Here is a 22431-nt window from a genome sequence, read left to right as displayed (position 1 = left end):
TTGATTTTTCGGTATCGGTTCGGTTTTTCTCACCCCTACATGTAACATTCGATATTTGGATGCTATGATTTTCGTATAACTGTTTGGTTTTCAGGGTTTATTAATAATTTTAGTGAAATCTTTTTTTAACATCTTAAGATATCTAGGTGAGTGGTTATTTAATATTAGACCTGACAAATTAGATAATCGATTCGGTTTCGGATCGGATCAGTTTTGGATCAGACCCATTTCCGGATGATGATATATATGTAAAATATTCGGATCAGATTGAATGTGATTTGATTTCAGTTTATTTATATTAAAATCGGATAAAATTCAGATTAAGACAGGACAAAATCGAGTTCTGATTAAATTCGGTCGAATAATTTCGGACCATAATTTATACATTTTTTTAACTTATGAGACTTAAAAATATTTTTTTAATAAAATTAGTATTATAATATAATATTATGTACTTTTCCAAAAACTCATGATTAAATAATAATGTTATCATCAACATAAAATTATTTTAAGTATGAATTTTGCTTCTTTCGGGTCATATTCGGTTCAGATAATATATTTTTCGATTTTGATTAGTTCCAAGTACACTCGGATATAATATTTCGTATATTTTCGGTTAAATTTTTTGTTCGGATAATTTTCGGATCGGCTTAAATTGGATTTCAAATATTTATCAAATCTTGTGATTCGGATCTCAGATCGAATCTCGATTTCATAAAGTTCGATGCGGTTTTTCAAATACAGACCCATTTTGTCATGACTATTGTTATGGATAAAAAACCAAGGTTATTACTTGCTGTATTTAATAGTAAGATTCGGGAGCTCAAGGCCTTTAATGGCTGCTCTCGTGTTTCGTGACTCGAGATGCCTACGTATCTCTGTGAATTAGAGAATCAAGCCAAAAAATGTAGTTCTGATTTGTGGGGTGAGGCCCCTTATATAGATGTTGGGAGTCCTTGAATTGGACTTGGTATAGGAGACTTGGTGGGCAAGTCTCATAGTTAGAATGGACTTTGGAGTCCTAGATAGTAGGAAACTGATTCCTTATCCTTTTAGGTCCCCTTGAGGCTAATCTCCAAGGATTTATATCCTTATCGGGACTCTTTTCAACATCTGTTTTGTCCCTTATTAATTAATTACGAAATTAATTAATAATCAGGGCTTTTGGGCCTTTTTATTCCATCAGGCCTGATCTGGTCCATCAGGCTTAACCTTTCTGGTCTGAGTATCATATATCTTTTTATTGGGCCTAGCAGCCCACAGCTTGTACAATTAATGCAGTATTTAATAATACAATCATAATTTATTTATCCCTATCATTTGCCCCCCAACTTTTGGGAAACATCGATCAGGTTTCGCAGAAGTTAAGTCTATTCGTTCCCTTACAGGGTTTCATTTTTCCGTAAAGTGTGGAGCGACCTACACATTTACAATGAATTTTCCCTTTTATTCAGGAATTATCTTAATTTCCAGGAATTTTTCCCTTATTTCCGGGATTCTTCCCTTATTTTCTTGATTTTTCCCTAATTTTCTGAAAATATTTAAGGAATTTCTGGATTTTTTCCCTAATTTCTGGGATTTATCCTTTAATTTTTCTGGATTTATTCCTAATTTCTGGGATTTATCCTTTAATTTTCTGGATTTATTCCTTATCTCTGAAAATATTAACAATTTTCAGAAAATATTTAAGGAATTTTCTTATTTTTCTAATTAAATGATCAGAAAAACAGAATTTTTGTTGCTCAATACATCCTAGGCGTTGTTGATCCACGCCTAGGAGACAGTTTCCTAACAACGTCTAGGAAAACTTGCGTCCTGGGCGTTGTTGGAGGCTGATGCTTCCTGGGCGTTGTTGATCCACGCCTAGGAGACGGTTTCCTAACAACGTCTAGGAAAACTTGCGTCCTGGGCGTTGTTGGAGGCTGATGCTTCCTGGGCGTTGTTGATCCACGCCTAGGAGACGGTTTCCTAACAACGTCTAGGAAACTTGCGTCCTGGGCGTTGTTTAAGACAGATGCTTTCATAGATCCTAGACGTTGTGCACCCACGCCTAGGAGACAGTTTTCTAACAACGTCTAGGAAACTTGCGTCCTGGGCGTTGTTGAAGACAGATGCTTTCATAGATCCTAGACGTTGTGCACCCACGCCTAGGAGATAGTTTTCTAACAACGTCTAGGAAACTTGCGTCCTGGGCGTTGTTGAAGACAGATGCTTTCATAGATCCTAGACGTTGTGCACCCACGCCTAGGAGCCACACTTCTAACAACGGCTAGGGACAATGTATCCTGAGCGTTGTTGAATACAGATGCTTCCTGGGCGTTGTTGTACCACGCCTAGGAGCCACACTTCTAACAACGGCTAGGGATGATGTATCCTGAGTGTTGTTGAATACAGATGCTTCCTGGGCGTTGTTGTACCACGCCTAGGAGCCACACTTCTAACAACGGCTAGGGACGATGTATCCTGAGCGTTGTTGAATACAGATGCTTCCTGGGCGTTTTTTGTACCATGCCTAGGAGCCACACTTCTAACAACGGCTAGGGACGATGTATCCTGAGCGTTGTTGAGGCTGTTCGAGCCTTGATTCATTCATTGAACTTTGATTTTAAATCTTTTCAAAATTCAAATCTTATGGGCTTCCCGCCTTTTTCTTAGGCCCAGGCCCGTTTGTGCATCTTTGAACTCCTCTATATAAGAGGTGGAGTGTGAGTTCATTTCTCACACTTCACTTTCACAAAAATTTCTAAATTTCAACTCTGCAATTAGTCTCTCAAGAATCGCCACCTCCAAGCGATTTCCGGCTTTCTACTCCGCCGCTTTCTGGGCTTATTTTGAAGATTCCGTTTGAATCTTCATCTTCTTTACTTACTTTCAAGAGCTTCCTGGGTTTTTGTCTTCATCCATGGCGGATTCCGATTCATCTCACTCCCATGTCCCCCAAGCTGTTGCCCGTCCCTCTAGGGCCAGCCGAGGTAAAAAATCTCTTGTACATTCCTCAGTTATTTCTCTTAGGGATCTTTTAACCGAATTTGGGCAAGCCTTTCCTAACATGTTACACTTAGATGCATATAATTATCCTTCTAGATTTGGTCCAGATCAAGTAGGTACCATAGCCCGCCTTTTTGGCATTTCTCACCCTTATAGGGCCGAGGCTCCAGGCCCAAATGATAGGGCCTGCTACCCAAAACCTGGGGCCATTCGGGTCTATAAGGAAACCTTCTATGCTGGTTTTCGCCTACCTCCTCATCCTTTTGTTTTTCGCCTTTTGGCTGAGGCCCGAGTCTGTCCGACCCAACTCACACCCAACTCTTGGCGTTTTATTCACTGTTATATGGCCCAATCTCGTAAACACGGTTTTGAGCCAAATGTTTGTGTCTTTCGTTATTTATTTAAATTTGTAAATGCTTCTGAGGACCAAGGATGGGTCAAAATAGTTCATAGATCCTTGGCTCGTTCCTGCTTTATTTCTGGCACTAATCCCGACTCGTATCCAACATGGAAGAGTGAGTGGTTTTATATATTTCTGGATTCCGAGGAGGGTTGGGACCATTTTTTCAGGCTCAACTTCTCAAAAAGTATAGACGGGTCTTTAAGAGACCTAAAATTGGGGATAGATGAGGATGCGGCCATCAAGGCCATTACTGCTGATAACTTGCACCATTGCACTCTCATCCTTTCAGAGGGTAATTTGCAAGGTGTAGGTCTAAGTGACCTTGGTCCCGAGGGTATTTCTTTCCCCTTTTTGTTCCATTTCCTCCATTCTCTATTTGTCCTTTTTCTTACGTGCTCGTATTTGCCTGCAGCTAGGGCCGCTTTGGACACGATCTTCAAGAAGCGGGAGGCCCGTGCCGCCAAGGGCTCTGCTGTTGAGAGCCACCGCGACAAGCGGGTTAGGATTGGTGACGGCCCTTCAGTCACGGTTCAGGAGTCCGTCCCTACTTTTTTATCCCAGAGGCCTCCTAGCCTTGATGAAGATAACTCTCCCTTCACCGTCACTTGGGGCCTTCAGAGGAGGGACACGGTGGTAGGGAGTTCCGAGGCTGCCGCCGTTTGGTCTCAGAGTGTGATCACGCCTCGTGACAGGGCTGAGATCGTCGAATCTTCTGATGACCTACAGATTGAACGTCTGGGTGCTCAGGCCGTGGCTTCTGTAAGCCTCTTCCTTTTTTAACTGTTTTTTTTGTTTATTATTACTTACTGTACTTTGATATGTTCGTGCAGATGAATACCTATCTCCAGGCTGCCCTTCACAATTTGAAGGATGTGAGGACCAGCCTAACTATTGCTGAGAGGGACAGGGATAGGTACCTCAAGGCTTCTGAGGCCAACTTCACTCGTTTTCGTGAGGTAGAGAAGGAGCTGGCGGACGAGAAGGAGAAAGTTCGTAAGCTGGAGCTGGATGCTCAAAGGGCCCGAGCTGAGGTGATAGCTGAGTATAAGGCATCTCAGGACTTTCAGGATGTCCTAAATGCTGAGTACGATGCTAACTTCCCGGAGACCTTTTCTAGCTGTTGGGAGCAGATAGTAGAGGAGATTGGGAAGAAGATTCCGGAGGTGACTCTTACTGCCTATCCAGTCCCTGATATTCTTGGGAAAGAGCCTCTTCTTGATGATATCCCTCTTTCTCCTATTCTTGCTTCTTCTGCTGAGGCCGAAGCTGTTTCTCCTCGAGGTGCTGATCATGTTCCAGTTCCTTCTTCTGCTGCCAATGAAGGAAACATCGATGATGACTTCTTCAAGGATCTTTGAGTATTTTGTTTTTCTTGTTTGGCCCATTGTGGCTTTCTATGTATTGACTTAATCGCATTCAGAACTTATTACCCTTCGGGGCTTGTATTCTATATGTTGCTTTTCTTGCCTTTTTCTGTTTTATCTTTACAATCTTAATATGCATTTGAACCTTAAACATCCTTAGATAGAAATAATTTCAAACTTTTTAATATGAAGTCTGGTTTTCCAAAACCTTACATAGAATGGGTTCGACCCTAATCAACAATAACTAGACAATATAAATTCTACTGGAATATAAAATCCTATGCAAGCAAAGCTTCAAGGTGCTTTTAAACCTACTTGTCAATGACAAGTGAGAATCGTACTTCTCCTATCTTACACATAGTAAACCTTCAGGTTTTGTGCGTGCCAGGTCCTCGGGACTTCAAAACCTTCCATAGTTTCCAGCTTGTAGGTTCCTCTACCCTGAACGCTCTTGACTCTGTACGGCCCTTCCCAATTCGGGGCAAGCTTTCCTTTCTGTCCAACACCAGAAGCCTCTATTTTTCTCAAGACTAGATCTCCTTGTTTAAAAAATCTCTCTTTAACCCTTAGGTTGTAATAGAATGAAGCCTTTTTCTGATATTCTACTATCTTTGCATGTGCCTCATCTCGCACTTCATCAATTAGATCCAGGGCTAACCTCTGCCCTTCCTCATTTTCTACAGTATTGAAAGTCTGAATCCTTGGAGAGGAATGCGATATCTCCACGGGAACTACTGCTTCTGCCCCATATGCCAATCATGAAATGAGTTGCTCCTGTCGTGACTCTACAGGTAGTCCTATAGGCCCATAATATTGGAAGTATCTCATCCACCCAATTATTTCTTAACTTCTCGATCCTCTTTTTTAGTCCATCCAGGATTATCCGATTTGCTACCTCTGCTTGCCCATTGGCTTGCGGGTGAGCCACAGAGGTGAATCGTAACTCAATTTCATTTTCTTCACAATACTTCTTGAATTCCTCATTGTTGAATTGTGTTCCATTGTCAGTGACGAGGATACGGGGAATTCCATATCGGCACATAATGTTTTCCCACAGGAATTGTGCAACCTGCTTAGTTGTGATTTTGGCCAAGGGTTTGGCTTCGATCCACTTGGTGAAATAATCAATGGCTACAATCAGAAATTTCCTTTGTGCCGTGGCCATAGGAAAAGGCCCTAGAATATCCATCCCCCACATGGCAAAGGGAATAGGCGAGTTGATAGAGGTCAGCATCTCGGGGGGTTGTCTAACAACTGGTGCATGCTTCTGACAGCGATCACACTTCTTCACATATTCTTTGGCATCAGCCATCATTTCTGGCCAATAGAAGCCTAAACGGGTTATTTTATGAGCCAAGGCCCTGCCCCCCAGGTGTTGTCCACAAATACCTTCATGCACTTCTTCAAGAGCCAAGCGTGCCTCATCGGGCCTGAGACACCTCAGGTAAGGAACCACGAAAGATCTTTTATATAGAATCCCATCTATCAAAGAGTACCTTAGTGCTCGAACAGTTAACTTCCGTGCCTCAATTGCATCGCTTGGCAACCAACCGGTCTGAATGTGAGCCTTGATGGGATCAATCCATGACGTCCCCAAGCCTACGGGAGCCACAAACTTAACATCTATGCTTCGTGTCTTCAAAACACGGAAGTACACACTTCCTGAACTTTCTTCAATCTCAGATGAAGCAAACTTTGATAGCGCATCTGCTTTAGCATTTTCTTCCCTTGGAATGTGTTCAACATGGCATTCATTAAATTGGGTCATCACAGCCCTTACTAGGCAAACATACTTAGCCATCGTATCATCCCTTGCCTCAAATTCTCCCTTTACCTGGGATATGATCAGCTTCGAGTCTCCACGGACCTTTAAGTTTTTGACTCTAAGTGTCCCAGCTAGACCAAGGCCAGCAATCAGGGCTTCATACTCTGCCTCATTGTTTGTTGTTGGGAAGTCTAGCTTCATGGCATACTCAATTAAGAATCCATCAGGGCTTTGCAAAACCAACCCTGCTCCACTGGAATTTGTTTTTGATGCTCCATCAAAATAGAGAACCCAATATTCTTTCTCCTTGTCCCCATTGTCGACTCCCTTGTCTTGAGGTATGGTATCTTCCTGCCCCCCGACTTCTTGGTTGGGTATGGTACATTCCACCAGGAAGTCAGCTAGTGCCTGGGCTTTTATGGCCGTACGTGGCTTATACTTGAGATCGAACTCTCCCAGCTCTATTGCCCACTTAATCAGTCTCCCACTTGCCTTGGGACTGTGAATGATATTTCTCAGTGGCTGATTTGTTAGCACTTCAATTTGGTGAGCTTGAAAATAAGGACGCAGCTTTCTTGAAGCCATTACCAAGGCTAAAGCGAATTTCTCAATGGCTGAATAATTCAACTCAGCACCATGCAAAATTTTGCTGACATAGTATACGGGTTTCTGGACTTTCAGTTCCTCCTTAACCAACACGGCGCTCAAGGCGCTCTCTGAAACAGCCAAGTACAAAAATAAAACTTCATTCAGAACTGGCTTGGCCAACAACGGGGCCTGGCCCATATACTTCTTTAACTCTTCAAATGCCTTCTGATTTTCCTCACTCCATACAAAGTCTTTGATGTTCTTCAGTGACTTGAAAAATGACAAGCACTTGTCTCCTGACTTGGAGATGAATCGTCCTAACGCAGCAACCCTTCCTGTGAGCTTCTGAACATCCTTGACAGTTTTGGGGGGTTCCATGTCCAGGATTGCCTTTATTTTATCGGGATTTGCCTCAATTCCCCTCTTCGAGACCATCAATCCCAAGAATTTTCCAGATCCTACTCCGAAAGCACACTTCGTCGGATTCAACATCATCTTGTGGTACCTCAGGACCTCAAAAGCTTCCCTTAAATGGGCTATATGATCAGTCTTTACTAGACTCTTGACTAACATGTCATCAACATAGACTTCCATAGTCTTACCAATAAGATCCTTAAAAATTCTATTCACCAACCTTTGATAGGTGGCTCCTGCATTCTTGAGACCAAACGCCATAACAAGATAACAATAAACACCAAAGTCAGTGATAAATGATACCTTTGGAACGTCATCCTTATGCATTTTGATCTGGTTGTATCCGCTAAACCCATCCATGAAACTCAGCATCTCATGTCCAGCGGTAGCATCAATCAAAGTATCAATTCTAGGCAGCGGAAAACAGTCTTTGGGGCATGCATCATTCAGATCGGTGAAGTCTATACACATCCTCCACTTTCCATTAGCCTTCTTCACCATTACAGGGTTTGCTAACCACTCCGGAAATTGAATCTCCTCAATGAATCCAGCCTCTAAGAGCTTTTCCACTTCCTGCTTTATAGCCTCTTGTCTTTCCGGGGCAAAATTTCTTTTCTTTTGTTTCACTGTCTTCTGGCTTGGATCTACGTTTAGCTTGTGAGTAATTAACTCCGGGTCTATGCCTGGCATATCAGCTGCTGACCATGCAAACACATCACTATTTTCTTGCAAAAATTTCACTAACTTCCCTTTAAGGGGCTCCTCTAATGTGGCTCCAATGAAAGTCGTCCTCTCAGGATTCTCGGGGTATAAAGGAACCGAGACCAATTCTTCTACTGGCCTTCCTCTATTCTCATCATTTTCTCGAACATCCATATCTTCAATAGGAAGAACCTGCCCCCCGACTCCATCTACCCTCAAAGAGGCCACATAACAGCTTCTAGCCATTTTTTGATCTCCTCTCTCTTCTCCAATCCCGTTTCGGGTGGGAAACTTCATGACTGAATGGTAGGAAGAGGGGACTGCCTTGAAGGCATGTATCCCTGTTCTCCCCATGATAGCATTATAAGTTGAACTAGCCTTTACCACTACAAAATCCAGCATCTGCGTTGCTTGCCTTGGCTCCGTACCTATGGTGGTTGGCAACTTGATTATCCCTTCCACAGGACATTCTACTCCAGCAAATCCATATATCGGCATGTCGGTTGGTGTTAACTGGGATTCGTTATACCCCATCCTTAGAAAGGTGTCGTGGAGCAAGATATCCACAGAAGCACCATTATCCACAAGGACCCTCTTAACCGGGCTATTTCCTATTATTGGTGTTATGACCAGCGGGTCGTCATGGGGAAACTTCACACCCTCTAGGTCGGAATCATCAAAAGCCAATGTTACTTCTGTTCTGGCCCTCTTCGGGGCTTCTCCAACAATATGCATAACCTCTCTAGTATACGCCTTTCTGGAATTTTTGGACAATCCAGCAGCAGTTGGACCTCCAAAGATCGTGTTTATCACAGGCCCTCGAGGTCTCGGCCCTCCATAAATGGTGTTTATAACTGGTCCTCTAGGCTGGGGGTTTCGCCCCTGATCGTCCTGGTCCCTCCTACGATCTCCAAAGTTCTTCCTTCCATTATTATTTCTGTCCCCTCCATCTCCAGTATACTTGTTCAATCTTCCTTTTCGAATCAAAAACTCAATTTCATCTTTCAATTGCCTACACTCATCGGTGTCATGGCCAACATCTTTGTGAAACCTGCAATACTTGCCCTTATCTAGCTTGGCGGGATCAGCCTTCAAGGGCTTAGGCCAGCGAATATCTCTGTCTTTCTCAATCTCCATCAAAATCTGACTTCTGGGAGCATTCAACTTAGCGTATTCAGTGAACTTTTGCCCAGGTCCTCCCTTCTTGGGGGTTGAATCAGGGTTTTGTTCGGTTCTAGGATATTTGTCCTTAGCGATATACTCCAAATCAGTTTTTCGTTTCTTGCCTCCAGTGGGCTCATTACTTACTACGGTCTTCCTCATACTTTCTTCAACCTTGATATACTTCCCTGCCCTCTCTTGGAGCTGCAACATGCTCTCAGGGGGTCGTTTGGCCAAAGACATCTTGAAAAACTCATCCCTAGTTCCTTGTTGCAGTGCTATCATGGCTACCTTATCATCAAGGTCTGGGACTTTTAAAGCCTCCTTTGTAAAACGATTCAGGTAATCTCTTAAGGATTCCTTAGCTCCCTGCACAAGACTCATAAGAGATGCTGAACTTTTCTCATGGACTCTTCCATTGATGAATTGCTTAATAAAAGCCTGACTTAATTCTCTGAATGATCCAATAGAATTTGGGGGTAGGCGACTGTACCATCTTTGAGCCATACCCGACAGGGTTTGAGGAAAGGCCCGACATTTTATAGCATCGTTCACGGGTTGCAGCAGCAGTGCATTAGAGAATGTCCTAACATGATTAGCGGGGTCTCCCGTGCCATCATAGGCTTTGATAGTGGGCATCTTGAATTTCCTTGAGATATGGGCATTCATTATCTCTTCTGTGAAGGGTGGAGTTGGATCATCAGGATCTCCAAGGGGAAGGAGATTGCTTGGATCAGTTCTTGGGACAGCAGCCCTTCTTCTTACCGGACCATCCAGGTCTATGATAGGAGGAGGATTTCTCCCCCTAGGAGGTATGTGGTGTCTGGTGGCTTGGTGAGCCTCCAAGTCACGCCTCAGCCTTTGGATTTCAGCCTCATGAGCCCTGATCTTTTCCTGCACTTCTTGGGGATTCGCCCCTGGGGTGCTTTGGGGGCGTTGCCTTCCATCGGCCATTGGCTCTTTTCCAGGACGCCTCCTTCTCGGGGCCACTTCATCATCCGAAGATTCGGAGTCTCTCTCAGTGTATGGACCAGAAAATTCCCGATCCTCAGGGATAGGATCCAAACCTCGTATATAGGGGGGCGACCGCCCTCGTGCTTCGCTTCGCCCAGCATATCCGCTTCCTCCAACCTCAGGGTGAAGGGGCATCCCATAAGGGGGGTTAGTAGTAACAATAGTTGAATATTCATACCCGACAGGTCGAGAATTCACAGGTATATGTATTTGTTGAACTTGAGGATTCGTACCTTGAATAGTCGGGGGAGTTGTTCCTTGTGGCTGAGGATGAGTTGCCCCTGTCTGGGCTTCCCCCTGAGTAGATGCATAAGTTGAATGGGGGGGAACCTCCACGGTTGATGAAATCACCTGGGTGCCTCTAATGGTGCTCCTTCCTCTAGAGTTCCAATTGTTCTCCGTGTTCTCGCCATGGTTGTTGTTGTGTTTCCCACAGACGGCGCCAAATGTTATGGATAAAAAACCAAGGTTATTACTTGCTGTATTTAATACTAAGATTCGGGAGCTCAAGGCCTTTAATGGCTGCTCTCGTGTTTCGTGACTCGATCTGCCTTTACGAGATGCCTACGTATCTCTGTGAATTAGAGAATCAAGCCAAAAAACGTAGTTCTGATTTGTGGGGTGAGGCCCCTTATATAGATGTTGGGAGTCCTTGAATTGGACTTGGTATAGGAGACTTGGTGGGCAAGTCTCATAGTTAGAATGGACTTTGGAGTCCTAGATAGTAGGAAACTGATTCCTTATCATTTTAGGTCCCCTTGAGGCTAATCTCCAAGAATTTATATCCTTATCGGGACTCTTTTCAACATCTGTTTTGTCCCTTATTAATTAATTACGAAATTAATTAATAATCAGGGTTTTTGGGCCTTTTTATTCCATCAGGCCTGATCTGGTCCATCAGGCTTAACCTTTCTGGTCTGAGTATCATATATCTTTTTATTGGGCCTAGCAGCCCACAGCTTGTACAATTAATGCAGTATTTAATAATACAATCATAATTTATTTATCCCTATCAACTATTTAACATAATCATAAGCACTATATATTGAAGAGTAAGGGGTCCTATTTAGACCTTTATGAAACCTTCATATTTTAAAGGGACTGATTATTTAATTTAAAATCGGAACTTGGTTTAGGGAGTGGTCCGGTGTTCGAATATAATATCATGTTGGGCTATTAGTTAATTTAATGGAGCAAATAGAAGATAGTGCGGGCACGAAAAAAGCATTTTGTTGCGAGTAGTGTTACATGCATAAAATTGGGTATACTATTTTATATAAAATAATATGACAAATGAGGTGAGGTGTTTTAATTGGTGCTATTTAATGTAATTTTGTGAAAAAAAATTATACCCTATTTTGTGCGTGAAGCATTTTAATTTTGCAGCGGAACTGGATAAAAGGCCATTATATATTTTAAGTCTACAAACATGATCTTCAACAAATGTAAATTGCATGCCATACAAACATTTGCGCACATTGGTTTCTTTGACACACATATGCTCTGGACCACCTGCGTCACTGTCAGTATGTCGCATACAAAAACCTAATTGAACGAATTTAAGCCTCATACTGTAGCTGAGACTTGCCTGTTATCTGATCAATATCAAGAAACTAGACAGTAGTATGTCTGCTCTATTACAATTTCAGTACCACCTTGCTACTTCATCTTCAAATACTAAATCCTGCAGCCTGCTCCCCCCTACAAACCAATACCTCTTCGTCGCAAACCAAAGATTGCATTCCTCCAACTTCAACCTAAAGATTCAAGTAAAATGTGTACTTGTGTAAGTATTTGTTTTAAAATTTTGTTGGTAATTTTAGTTCTCTTTCTCTATTATACCTTTCGGACATTTACAATGAAAAATTGTTTATAGAAGGGCAAAGGGTGACTCAGACGACGAGTCTCATGACGAAGCTCCAGTTCCACCTAAGGGTCCTCCAGCTCCTGATGAAGCTCCAGTTCCACCTAAGCGTTTTCCTTTCGAATGGTACTAAGTTGCATTGTTGTCAAATTGGTATAGTTTATTACATAAAAATAAATAAATTAATTTGACTTATAATCTACAAGGTGTAAGAGGTATAGATGATGTAATTAGCATTGTGTTCTTACATTGCAGGAAGAAGTGGGCTGTGGGGATATTGTTTTTCTTCATTCTACCATCATACAGGCTTAAAATGGGACCACTTGGTATCCTCAAGGGTGAGTTTGAGTGGATAATATTCTTGTTTGTCCTTTTCAACTATTGTTATAAGAAAACAATGTGTAGCAGCTAATTTGTTTTAATCAAATTGTTCACTGTTTAATTACGATAATATCATGTATTTATCTAGACAAAGTAGATGAGATGTTCGAAACAGCAGAAACAGCGGCAGAGGTGGTGGAGGATCTAGCTGAGCTCGTGGAGAGGCTCGCTGATAAGGCAGAGAAAAAGCTGCCTGACGGTACAAAGCTCGATGATCTTGCTAAAGCAATTGAAAATTTAGCCGGACAAGTAGATGACAAAGCTGAACAAGCCCAAGAGCTTATTAAACAGGTTACTTATCATCATATGTAACACATTTAAAAAGCCAATACTTCATATATTGTATGACAAATTACATATTGGAGATCTCCTTCCCTTACCTGTTCTCCATAAAAGCATTCATACAATTCAAATGTAATCATTAATACTATCTTATTCACTGAAGATGAAAGTATAGAGAACAGGTCGATGATATATGATGAGTGTTCTCTATACTTCCATCTTCAGTCATTTCCACCGAAGGCCATGACCTTCCAGGTTAAGTACTTCCAGTAGATGATGATAAGTTTATCTCATTGACCTAACAGAGTTTTATGAGTATTTCAGATTTTGGGTTTACTAATGTAGTTGGTTTCCGTGGTTTTAACTCATTTATTAACAATTCAGTTATTGTACGACGTATAAAATCATGGTAAGTGATTCTATTAATGAATACATCAGACAATAAGGAAGTAGCCGCAGTTTGGAGAGCATGGTCAAATGTGTGTTGCTATTTTTCTTCGTGCAATTTCAATGTGCACAATTCTGTCCTAAATCACAGAAATAAACTTCATAAATTTGCAGGTACAAAATATTGCAGAAGATATAGAGGAATTGATGGAAGCCAAGTTACTTGATGCCACAAGAAAAGACAAAGAGCCTGAGGATCAAGGCACAACGATCCACAGGTATCTGTGCAAATTCAGAAGGAGAGAGAATCATGTTACCCTTTTAATTGCTTTTTATTTTTCTAAATGCACTATATGTTTTTATACCCTTCTATCTGTTTAGGAAAAGGCTACACGATGATGCAAACCAGAACGAAGGTGATCAATCAATCGAAGGCCTGACCGAACAAGCAGAAAAGAAAGCTGAAGAAGCTCAACAACTCGTACAGCAGGTTAAAATAATTGGTCTCAACGATCATCTGTTACATGCATTTGAATAGCTGGAATTTCATGGATGACAAACACGTCCACTTAGTTAGATATCTCCGTAAAATTCATGGAGTACGTAACTGCTCTATTATCACACTAATAATGATTAGCTCTTAATCTATTATGTTATGAATCTGCAGGTAGACAAACTCGGGCATGATATAAAAAAGATGGACAACAGCAGTCCTACTGCCACAAGCAGGAATCAAGAAACAGGGCATAATAATAAATCAGTCAAAAGATTAACCAAAGTTTAAGCCTATAATGTCTAAATCTTATCCAAGAAAACTGAAAAGTTCAACACATACAATGTGTAGACCAGAATACAGAGTTCAGTCCTCTTCTTTGCAGTATTGTCGCAACTGCATTCCTCTAAACATGTTTTATTTACTTTTTTGCTAAACCCTTTGCAAGGGTGAATAGATTAGGTAAAGCAAATTTAGTCTTATTTTAAGGTATGGATTACATTTTTAACATGATAAGCTCCACAAAATTGGACAGTGAGATCTAGCAAAAAAAAATGGACAGTGATGAACCATTAAGATTTTTAAATGAAAAATTTAAATTATTGGCATTGAAACCGATGCTGAAACATCTCTAGCCATCAAAGCATTTCCCTGTGGTGTCCTCAGTGCACACCGCAACCACAGAAGTAGAGATTGGTGTAAAGCCACCCCCATCCCACCTACAACATTACATCTAACACCATTAGCAAATCCCTTGTAAAGGCATAAAAAGCACAACTTCCAATGACTACAACTGTAAGGAGAGAATTTCTAACTTGAATGACGCAGTTTGTTCTTTTTAGAGGTTTTATTAGCCTTATTGTTGTCTATAGCTGAAGTTCTAAGAGATGATGAATCACACAAATGTCTTCACTCAGTTCCTTGATCTCCTGGATCACATGACTTGTCAAGTTCTTGCATCATTGCTGTTAAAATCGCCCCCAAATTGAATGGATCTCGTAACAGGTTTAAGACGGAGGTCAGAGAAAGAATTTCCGCTAAATCTTTTCCTCTGTTGAGGACCTAACTTTGTTGCAGGAGTTTTAATTTCCTAGGTCCTAATTTGTACTCTCAGTTTACAGCTGAAATATTGAATAAACTTTAATTTGTACAATGTCCAACTATATATTGAACAGCAGATGATAAACGTTTTGGTATCGCTCAGTTGGTCTTATCCTATCTGTTATATGATATGTAAAACTTTTTTCCATTTCTGTTATTAGCTTTAGATAAGGCATAACAGTATATTATACATCACAAGCACGGAGAGGAACTTCAATTGTCCCTCAGGCCGGGAGCCATAGTCCCCGCTAGTCCCCTAAAATCAAGCTGCCTTTTGATGCATAATAATCGCTTTAACAGATTTCATATGTTATTTCTTTTAGAAATGAGGAAATAGCAACAACTCCAACAAGAACTGTGCATAGAGTCGCTTTGCCTCAAGTAGTATGTAGCGCAGTTTCCTTCTTCTTTTTTTTCTGGATTGGTTGTATCTGAAAATAAGACCGAATGCATATATAGCAAAGGAAAGGGAGCATTCATCATGTATATTAAGGGGATTTCCTGGCAATTAGTTTAGACCAGTGTGGATAAATGTAGAGGGCTTGTGTTTGGATAAATCAATCGAATTCTAATTTGTGATGACATTCTTCATGAACTGTTTTTCCCATTTTGTTTTCTTATCCCTGTATTACAGAAACAGTTGCTATCTACATTCCTTGTTCTTGTCAAGATCTGTTGTCTTAATGAAGATAGTGGCTATGCATAGTGAGTTCCGCAACCTAGTTTAAGACTTTGATTAAGATGTCTAAGTATAAACAAGCATGTATATACATATGCTTAAATACACGCCAGTTACCTACGGATGACAAACATAGAGATATAACGAAAACTAATGCCCTCTCTGTAGTTGACTGTTACTACAATCATATAAATAGAATGGTGCACAAGGCATACTGTTCGATTTAGCCAAATTTTATTTTACTACTTTATACAGGACTAGGAACAAATGTAATATACAAGGTGGCATAAACTTATCTAATATTTCAGGAAGCAGTGGGTTGCAGGGATCCTGTTTTCGACATTTATACCATCAAACACTCCTAATATAAGACTAGTTGCGACTCTCAAGAGTTTGTAACATTATATATACGCCCCTGAATATTTCTTTAACTCAACTATTTGATTTTGTTTAAAAGTCATGGGTCGGTCGGTACAAATATTGTTTGTTTCTTCAGATAATATAATTTAGGCACCCTACTGGTAACACTAGTAACAATGGATGATGTCTGATCATATTGCAAAGAAAAGGCTACTGAATGGTTTAAACTTGAAAAAAGGTGCTGAATCGATTAAAAACTACCCACACAAACAGAAGAGAAAGCTGAACATTCCCGAGAACTCATCCACCAGGTTGGAATAATTATTATCAATGATCATATGTAAGACTGTAAGATATGTTAGATGAATGAAATTCCATATCTGGCAACCATGCGACTAATTTCTCTACATAATCCATATATAACCATTTATGAATTACTTAGAGCTCCTCAAGCAAATTCCACCAAAGATATGCAGGCGATTATCTGGATTTCTACTACACGGAGGAGTAGGGGTAAAGTCTGTGTAGATATCGATCGTATTATCACTACTTACTAAGTTTGCTTTGTTTGATTAACTGTAATGACTATTAGCTTTTATGAATTTGCAGCTGGAAAATATTGGAAACGGTATAGAAGAGATGATGGGCTCCAGTAGTGAAGAAACAGTGCATGAGGATAGACCGGTGAAAAGATTTTCCAAGTCATAACTCCGATTGCTAGTGCCTAAACCTTATTCAAGACAGCTGAAAATTTTAACACAAACATTGTCTGGACCAAAATGCAGAGGTCCATCCTTTTTTTTTGGGTGTCATTGTTACAACTCCATTCCTCAAAGCATGTTTTTCTTTTCTTTTGCACTTAAGCCTTTGCAAGGGTGAATACGTGAGGTAAATATGTCCATTCTTATTGTTGGTTTATGCTACTACATTATCGACATGATAGATTCATAATGTTGCACAATGAACCATGATGACCTTTTGACACTCATTTAACTTTGGTATTCATGTGCTATCGAATCAATAAATTAGTTTTTAATTTTCATCCCTACACCTTTGATGTTGGTGTTAGTTGCTGTTCGGAGTCACCCATGATGATTTTCTTCGATACAAATTGTACGTTCTAGCAAGTAGCAACAAGGATCTTGGTGCAGCTTTATTAGAGGGCTTGGGGAACTCTGCAACTAATCTTTGTAGTGATCAGAAGGCACTGCACCTTTTCAGGTGCCTTCTATTTTCTTCTTCACCATTGTCCTGGTAGACTTTATGTCATCTGTTTTGAAACTTGCCTTCTCTTATTGTCAAATTCTTATCCTCTAAACTACTGTGTTCCGATCTCTTAAAGTGATTATATATCAGAAGAATTAATAAGAGAGAATTACACCTACTGTAGAGCACAGTAGAAAGCCCATTAGGGAAGTTAAACTAAAGATGCAAATGTAACTGAGTTCTCAAGTTCACAATGATAGCAATTTTGCATCCTGGTTCAAGTCACCTAGTCCCTGCATTTAAAACTCATTACTCAAAAATAACACGATTATGATCAGGTTAACACCATTGTAGCTGCAAACATAATTATAAGCAACAGAATGGTTAGGACAATCACAACTAGAGTCCGTATATTTCATACTCGTCAAATCTAATGATCCCACCCCGGCAATCCCTACCACTGTCTCAGCAAGAACCAAGATTCTGTGCCTTTAGAACAATGTGGTCCAGCTAATTGACGGGCCACTCTATACAGATTGCGACTTGAACCTTAGTTAAGAAGTAAAAGGAGTTCTACTATAGATATACTTTTTTTGTCTTTAATATCGTGGTGCTCAGTTTTTGTGAATTAGAAACGCAATGTAAACCACTCCCTAGGATCCAGGGGAACAATTTAAACTTTAAAAAGAATAACTAAAGACTTGAGATGAGAAGGGCTGAACAAAACTTTACTAAAACCAACTCAGTTATTACAGATTTTGAGAGTGTAACTTCCATAACCTAATGCAACTCAGTTATTCAGCTCCGGCTAGAACAAATATTTCAAAGAAAATATATTAGCTATAAACTTTTATTCTATTTTAGCATGCACCTCTATAATTTTCTGGCTCGTCACTGCTGGAATGCATAATACTATCCTCCAAATCTGGGAGCAGAAGTAATTAAGGAAGTTTTTGTTGTCCTGGTTTACTCCTGACCCTTGAACTTCTTAACAAGTTTCAAAACAGTAATTATACAAGAGAATTAGAACATAGCAATTTCTTCAGTTGCAACAAAGACAAATAAAGATTCTTTTTATGCCTTATTATAAACATTATATGGAACTGCAGCTACTGTACCATCTGATAAAAATTAGTGGTGCAGTTATCATAGGTCCTGAATGAACTATGATATCCCTTGTAAAGCAACTATTGTGTGCGCACGGGTGCAGATATGTTATGTGTCACCAGGAGTGCAGCATCCTAGTGCAGGTCCAAGCTTACTTTTTTTAACAGATGAAGCCATTGCCATAGGCAAAATTATTATTTTTTTCAGCAAACAAAATATTATGACAGAGTTATCAAAACGAGTACACGAACTTGAACACATGCAGTACATTATATGAGGTGGTTCACACCAATCTATTGTTATAACTTAGCGAAATCACACCACAGACCCTAATTTCGGTTCTTTACCAAAGTACGGTAGGCTACAATGATCGTGTGTCAAGGACCCGGACCCTTTTATATATTACAACTAAATAAAAACATTATGCATGGCAGCACATGAAGGCTGAAACTAGACCTGGCCACTTGTGCGGTCCGTGCGTGCCGGGCCGGGCCGCACACGGGTTCGACACTCGAGGTATGAACACTGAACCGGCCTGCTTAATAACGAACCGGGCTCGGGCCGGGTTTGAACCGTTAAAAATAGATTCGTAACCGAACCGCGAGCTGCGAGCTGGGCGAACCGTGCCATGTGTGCGGGCTGTGTGTGCGGGTTTGATTAAGTTACTACAACATAGACACAAAACCCACCTCCCCTGTTCTTTCATCTCTCCCTCACTCAATCTCTCTCTCTCTCTCTCGGCTCTATCTCTCTCCCTCCCTCCCTGCAGTCTCTCTCGCAATCTCTATCTCTCCCTCTCGTTTTTTTCTCATCTCTCTTTTTCCCCTCTTCCTCCTCCTCGTTTCTCTCCCCTGTTCCCGGTAATTTTTTTTTTCCGACCGCCGTTTTGTTCTGGTTGTTTGGCTTCAGTTTATTCTTGATTGGCTGTATATGTATATGCATAGTTATGTGTTTATTGTGTGTTTATTGTATTGTGTGTGTGAGTTTATTCCATATTTCCACTTCAATTCAAGTTGTTGCAGGAGCAAAGCAAATGAACTAGAATGATTGTGCGGGCTGTGCGGGCTGTGCGGGTTGTGCAGTCGGTGCAGCTCGCGGGTTGTGTACGTACGGGCCGGTCCGGTCCCGGTTTTCAAATATTAGATTCGTAATCGGCTCATATATTTCAACGAATTGTTCGGGCTTGAACCGGCCCGGTTCGGGCCGAATAATTACGGGTTTTCGTACGAGCCGGTCCCGAACAGGCGGTTCAAACCCGCACATTTGGCCGGCTCTAGCTGAAACAGAGAAATGATATGTGCATGAGAGGAACCAGATCTTGGAGGTGGCAGAAGATTAGAGAGCAGAGAACATGTACTGGTTTACAATGAAAGACAAAATAAATTAATAAATATATCATGGAAAAGAGGGACAAGGGGAGTATCATATCTACACATATTTTATTATGGACATTGGAGTCGGCTGATTGGAAAAAGAGATCCATAAAGGCAACATTGTTACTAATGTACTGTCCTTAATTTGTTTATTAATTAACAAAAACAAGTCTGCAGCAGATGAAATTTGACCTGAGTGCTTATGTTAATCAAAGTGGTTGAGGCACTTGAGAAATCTCTGGAAAAAAAGACAAAATTTGTGGGTGCATTTTCTTCTACTCCAAAGACTATTCCTAGTATAGTTGTCATTATAATGGGCAACTAACTACCTTACTTATGAGTTGTGATAGTGCAATTCCATCCCTGCTTCACTTTGTTTATCATACAAAGTTTTGTGACAACGGCAACAGGCCAACAGTCTGGGGAGGAGCAACAAAACAACAATTATCAGCGGCGGAATAAGGACTCCAAAATTAGATTATAAATTTCTGTTGAAAGATTAATCAGAACTAAGAAAATTCGTATTGATTTCTCAAGGATCAGAGAAGACACGAGATCAATAAAAGACCGATATCACTTAAAATGGAGTTTCGGCCTGAGTTAGTCCCTCTCAAATTTCGTCACTGATAATAACACTATATAATGTTTGTTTTTGTCACTGGTTTCTTATGGTTTTGTAATTTTACTTGAACTAAAATTAATATCACTTGAATTACTTGGTATGAATTTGTTTATTTTTGACAACTTATAAAGTGCATGCATATCATGAAAAAATGTAATTGACTTGAAAATTATAAAGTGCCAACTGTTGTTTTTGAAAGTAAGCCAAACATACCATAGTCTCAAACAGCAAAGCAATCTACAAACCAATAATTTCAAACTTCACAGCCTAAATTTTCTTCTCCGCATCCAAATCATACAAATATTTTCTCTTTACTAAAAGAACAAAAAAAGGACACATCTTTCTTTTCAAATTTCATAATGAAAAGAGGTGAGTGAAACCAGTATTGGCAAGATTCTACTTTGTTAAATTAGGCTTTTGAACAGCACTCACAAGGATAGAAAAAAAGAAAGTGAAAAAGCAAAGCTGCCTACCATTAGGGGCTCTAGCCCCTACCAATCCCACTCATCCAACCAAATCTTTCCCTCATTTGTTGCTTTTGGATATTTTAACACTCTTCTTTATTTTGCACCAGTGTTGGATTCCATGCACACTTAAATTCATAATCACTGCTGCCAGCAACAGCAACCCCTCTCTAAAAGATAAAGACATGAAAGCAAAAACATCACTCTCATTCATACCTACAAACTATGGACAAGTGTTGAAACTAGTAGTGATACATTTATATGTGTGTGTATATGCTTCCAGCCTACCACTATACCATCAACTCAAGCTCAAAAAATTTCCTACTTTTATGGAAATGTAAATGACCTTTTGTTAGAACCCATGTGAACAACTTCCTGTTCATGAACCTGCTAGCTAGGATCCTCCTTACATAGAGCCCTTGATGTCTTGTTTTTTGTTTGTTTCTTATGAGTTAAACAAAAAGGATATGTGATTGTTTTAAAGCCCTAATTATCTCCCCATGTTCGTATAGACCTTCATTAGCCTTGCCGTATTTAAAATACAAATTTTGGTACATTTTCTGTGATGCCACCTATGAGTAGATAGATGTTTGCAAGTTTGATTTTTCTATATGTGATAACATTTCAAGGTACTAAGGTTCGATTTCATATGGAGGCTTGTGTTTAAGTAAATGGTTATGACGGTCGGATGTTGTGCTAGTCTGGTGGGATTAGTCGGGTGCTAACAAAACTATCATTTACACATAGAATTGCCAATAGGAACAGTAGTCACGCATGACTCAGATATGTTACCCAGTCTATTATTATTAAATACACGAACTAATATAGAATTGCAAATTCTGTGAGTCAAGTAACACCAAGTATAGCATAGTCCCCTGGCTACAACTCTGTCTGACTGTAAGATGAACCAATCACATGGTTGCTGAAACATATTGTCCAGAAGCACTTATAGGGTGGTGTAGCATTTTTAAGGATGTGGCCTTAATTAGTGTAGCTGTCTTGAGCTATAGCCAATTTCCTTCTTATGTGGCTATAGATCTGCAGATCTAATTTTCAAGATGCTTGGTGTTTTTGATAACATCACAGAAATTGACTATTGCTAATTTTTAAGACAGATAAATTGGTACAAATGAAGATGTGTGGATTAGAGCAGCAAATACCAACTATTAGGACTGAAAGATTTGTTTTAAAATTAAAACTCAACTTTAGATAAATGGGTCATCTAAATTAGGTGTTTCTTCCGGATACTATTTGACTTTTTAATGCATACAGATTAGACCTGACAATTCGGATAACCGGTTCGGTTTCGGATCAGATCAATTTCGGATCGGATCTACTTTCGGATTATGATATATTTGAAGACCATTCGGATCAGATCGGTTGTGATTCGGTTCGGGTCTAATTCAGATTAAAATTGGATAAAATTCGGATTAAGATCACACAAAATTTTGTTCGGATCAAATTCGGTTTGGATATTTTCGGATCATAACTTTTTATTTTTCAATTTTTGAGATTCAAAAAATATATATGTTTACTTAATTTAGTATTTTTAATGTAATATAATGTACTTTTACAAAAGAATATGATTAAATAAGTATGTTATCATAAACATAAAATTGTTTAAAGTATAAATTTTGCTTATTTCGGGTCATATCCGGTTCAGGTAATATATTATTTGGTTTTAATCGGTTCCAAGTTATAATCGGATCTTGT

The 22431-nt window shown here is 40.0% G+C and overlaps 1 protein-coding gene and 1 long non-coding RNA gene across 2 annotated transcripts; both read left to right on the top strand.

Annotated features, from left to right (window-relative positions):
* The first annotated feature begins 11910 nt into the window (after positions 1-11910).
* LOC141675208 (uncharacterized) lies at positions 11911-15053 on the top strand. The gene is made up of 7 exons (XM_074481918.1): positions 11911-12185; positions 12276-12389; positions 12519-12601; positions 12733-12935; positions 13488-13591; positions 13695-13803; positions 13981-15053. Exons 1-7 carry the CDS (start codon positions 12025-12027, stop codon positions 14095-14097), a joined length of 891 nt encoding a protein of 296 aa, XP_074338019.1. The 5' UTR covers positions 11911-12024; the 3' UTR covers positions 14098-15053.
* Positions 15054-16074: 1021 nt separating this feature from the next.
* On the top strand, positions 16075-17271 carry LOC141670579 (uncharacterized). Its single transcript, XR_012554640.1, has 3 exons — positions 16075-16459; positions 16556-16834; positions 17016-17271. It is a non-coding gene; the product is annotated as an uncharacterized LOC141670579 (long non-coding RNA).
* The last annotated feature ends 5160 nt before the right edge of the window (positions 17272-22431 follow it).

Source organism: Apium graveolens, chromosome 7 (assembly GCF_009905375.1).
Source record: "Apium graveolens cultivar Ventura chromosome 7, ASM990537v1, whole genome shotgun sequence".
Classification (NCBI taxonomy): Eukaryota; Viridiplantae; Streptophyta; class Magnoliopsida; order Apiales; family Apiaceae; genus Apium; species Apium graveolens.
Note: the sequence above shows the minus strand (reverse complement) of the source record. Positions and strands in the feature narration are given on the sequence as shown.

What these genes read in the sequence shown, in the direction of transcription:
- LOC141675208 (XM_074481918.1), top strand. Translation starts at nt 12,025, where the DNA reads ATGTCTGCTCTATTACAATTTCAGTACCACCTTGCTACTTCATCTTCA. An exon ending in CAAGTAAAATGTGTACTTGT is followed by an intron (nt 12,186 to 12,275) that starts GTAAGTATTTGT and finishes AATTGTTTATAG; the next exon opens with AAGGGCAAAGGGTGACTCAG. An exon ending in CAAGGCACAACGATCCACAG is followed by an intron (nt 13,592 to 13,694) that starts GTATCTGTGCAA and finishes CTATCTGTTTAG; the next exon opens with GAAAAGGCTACACGATGATG.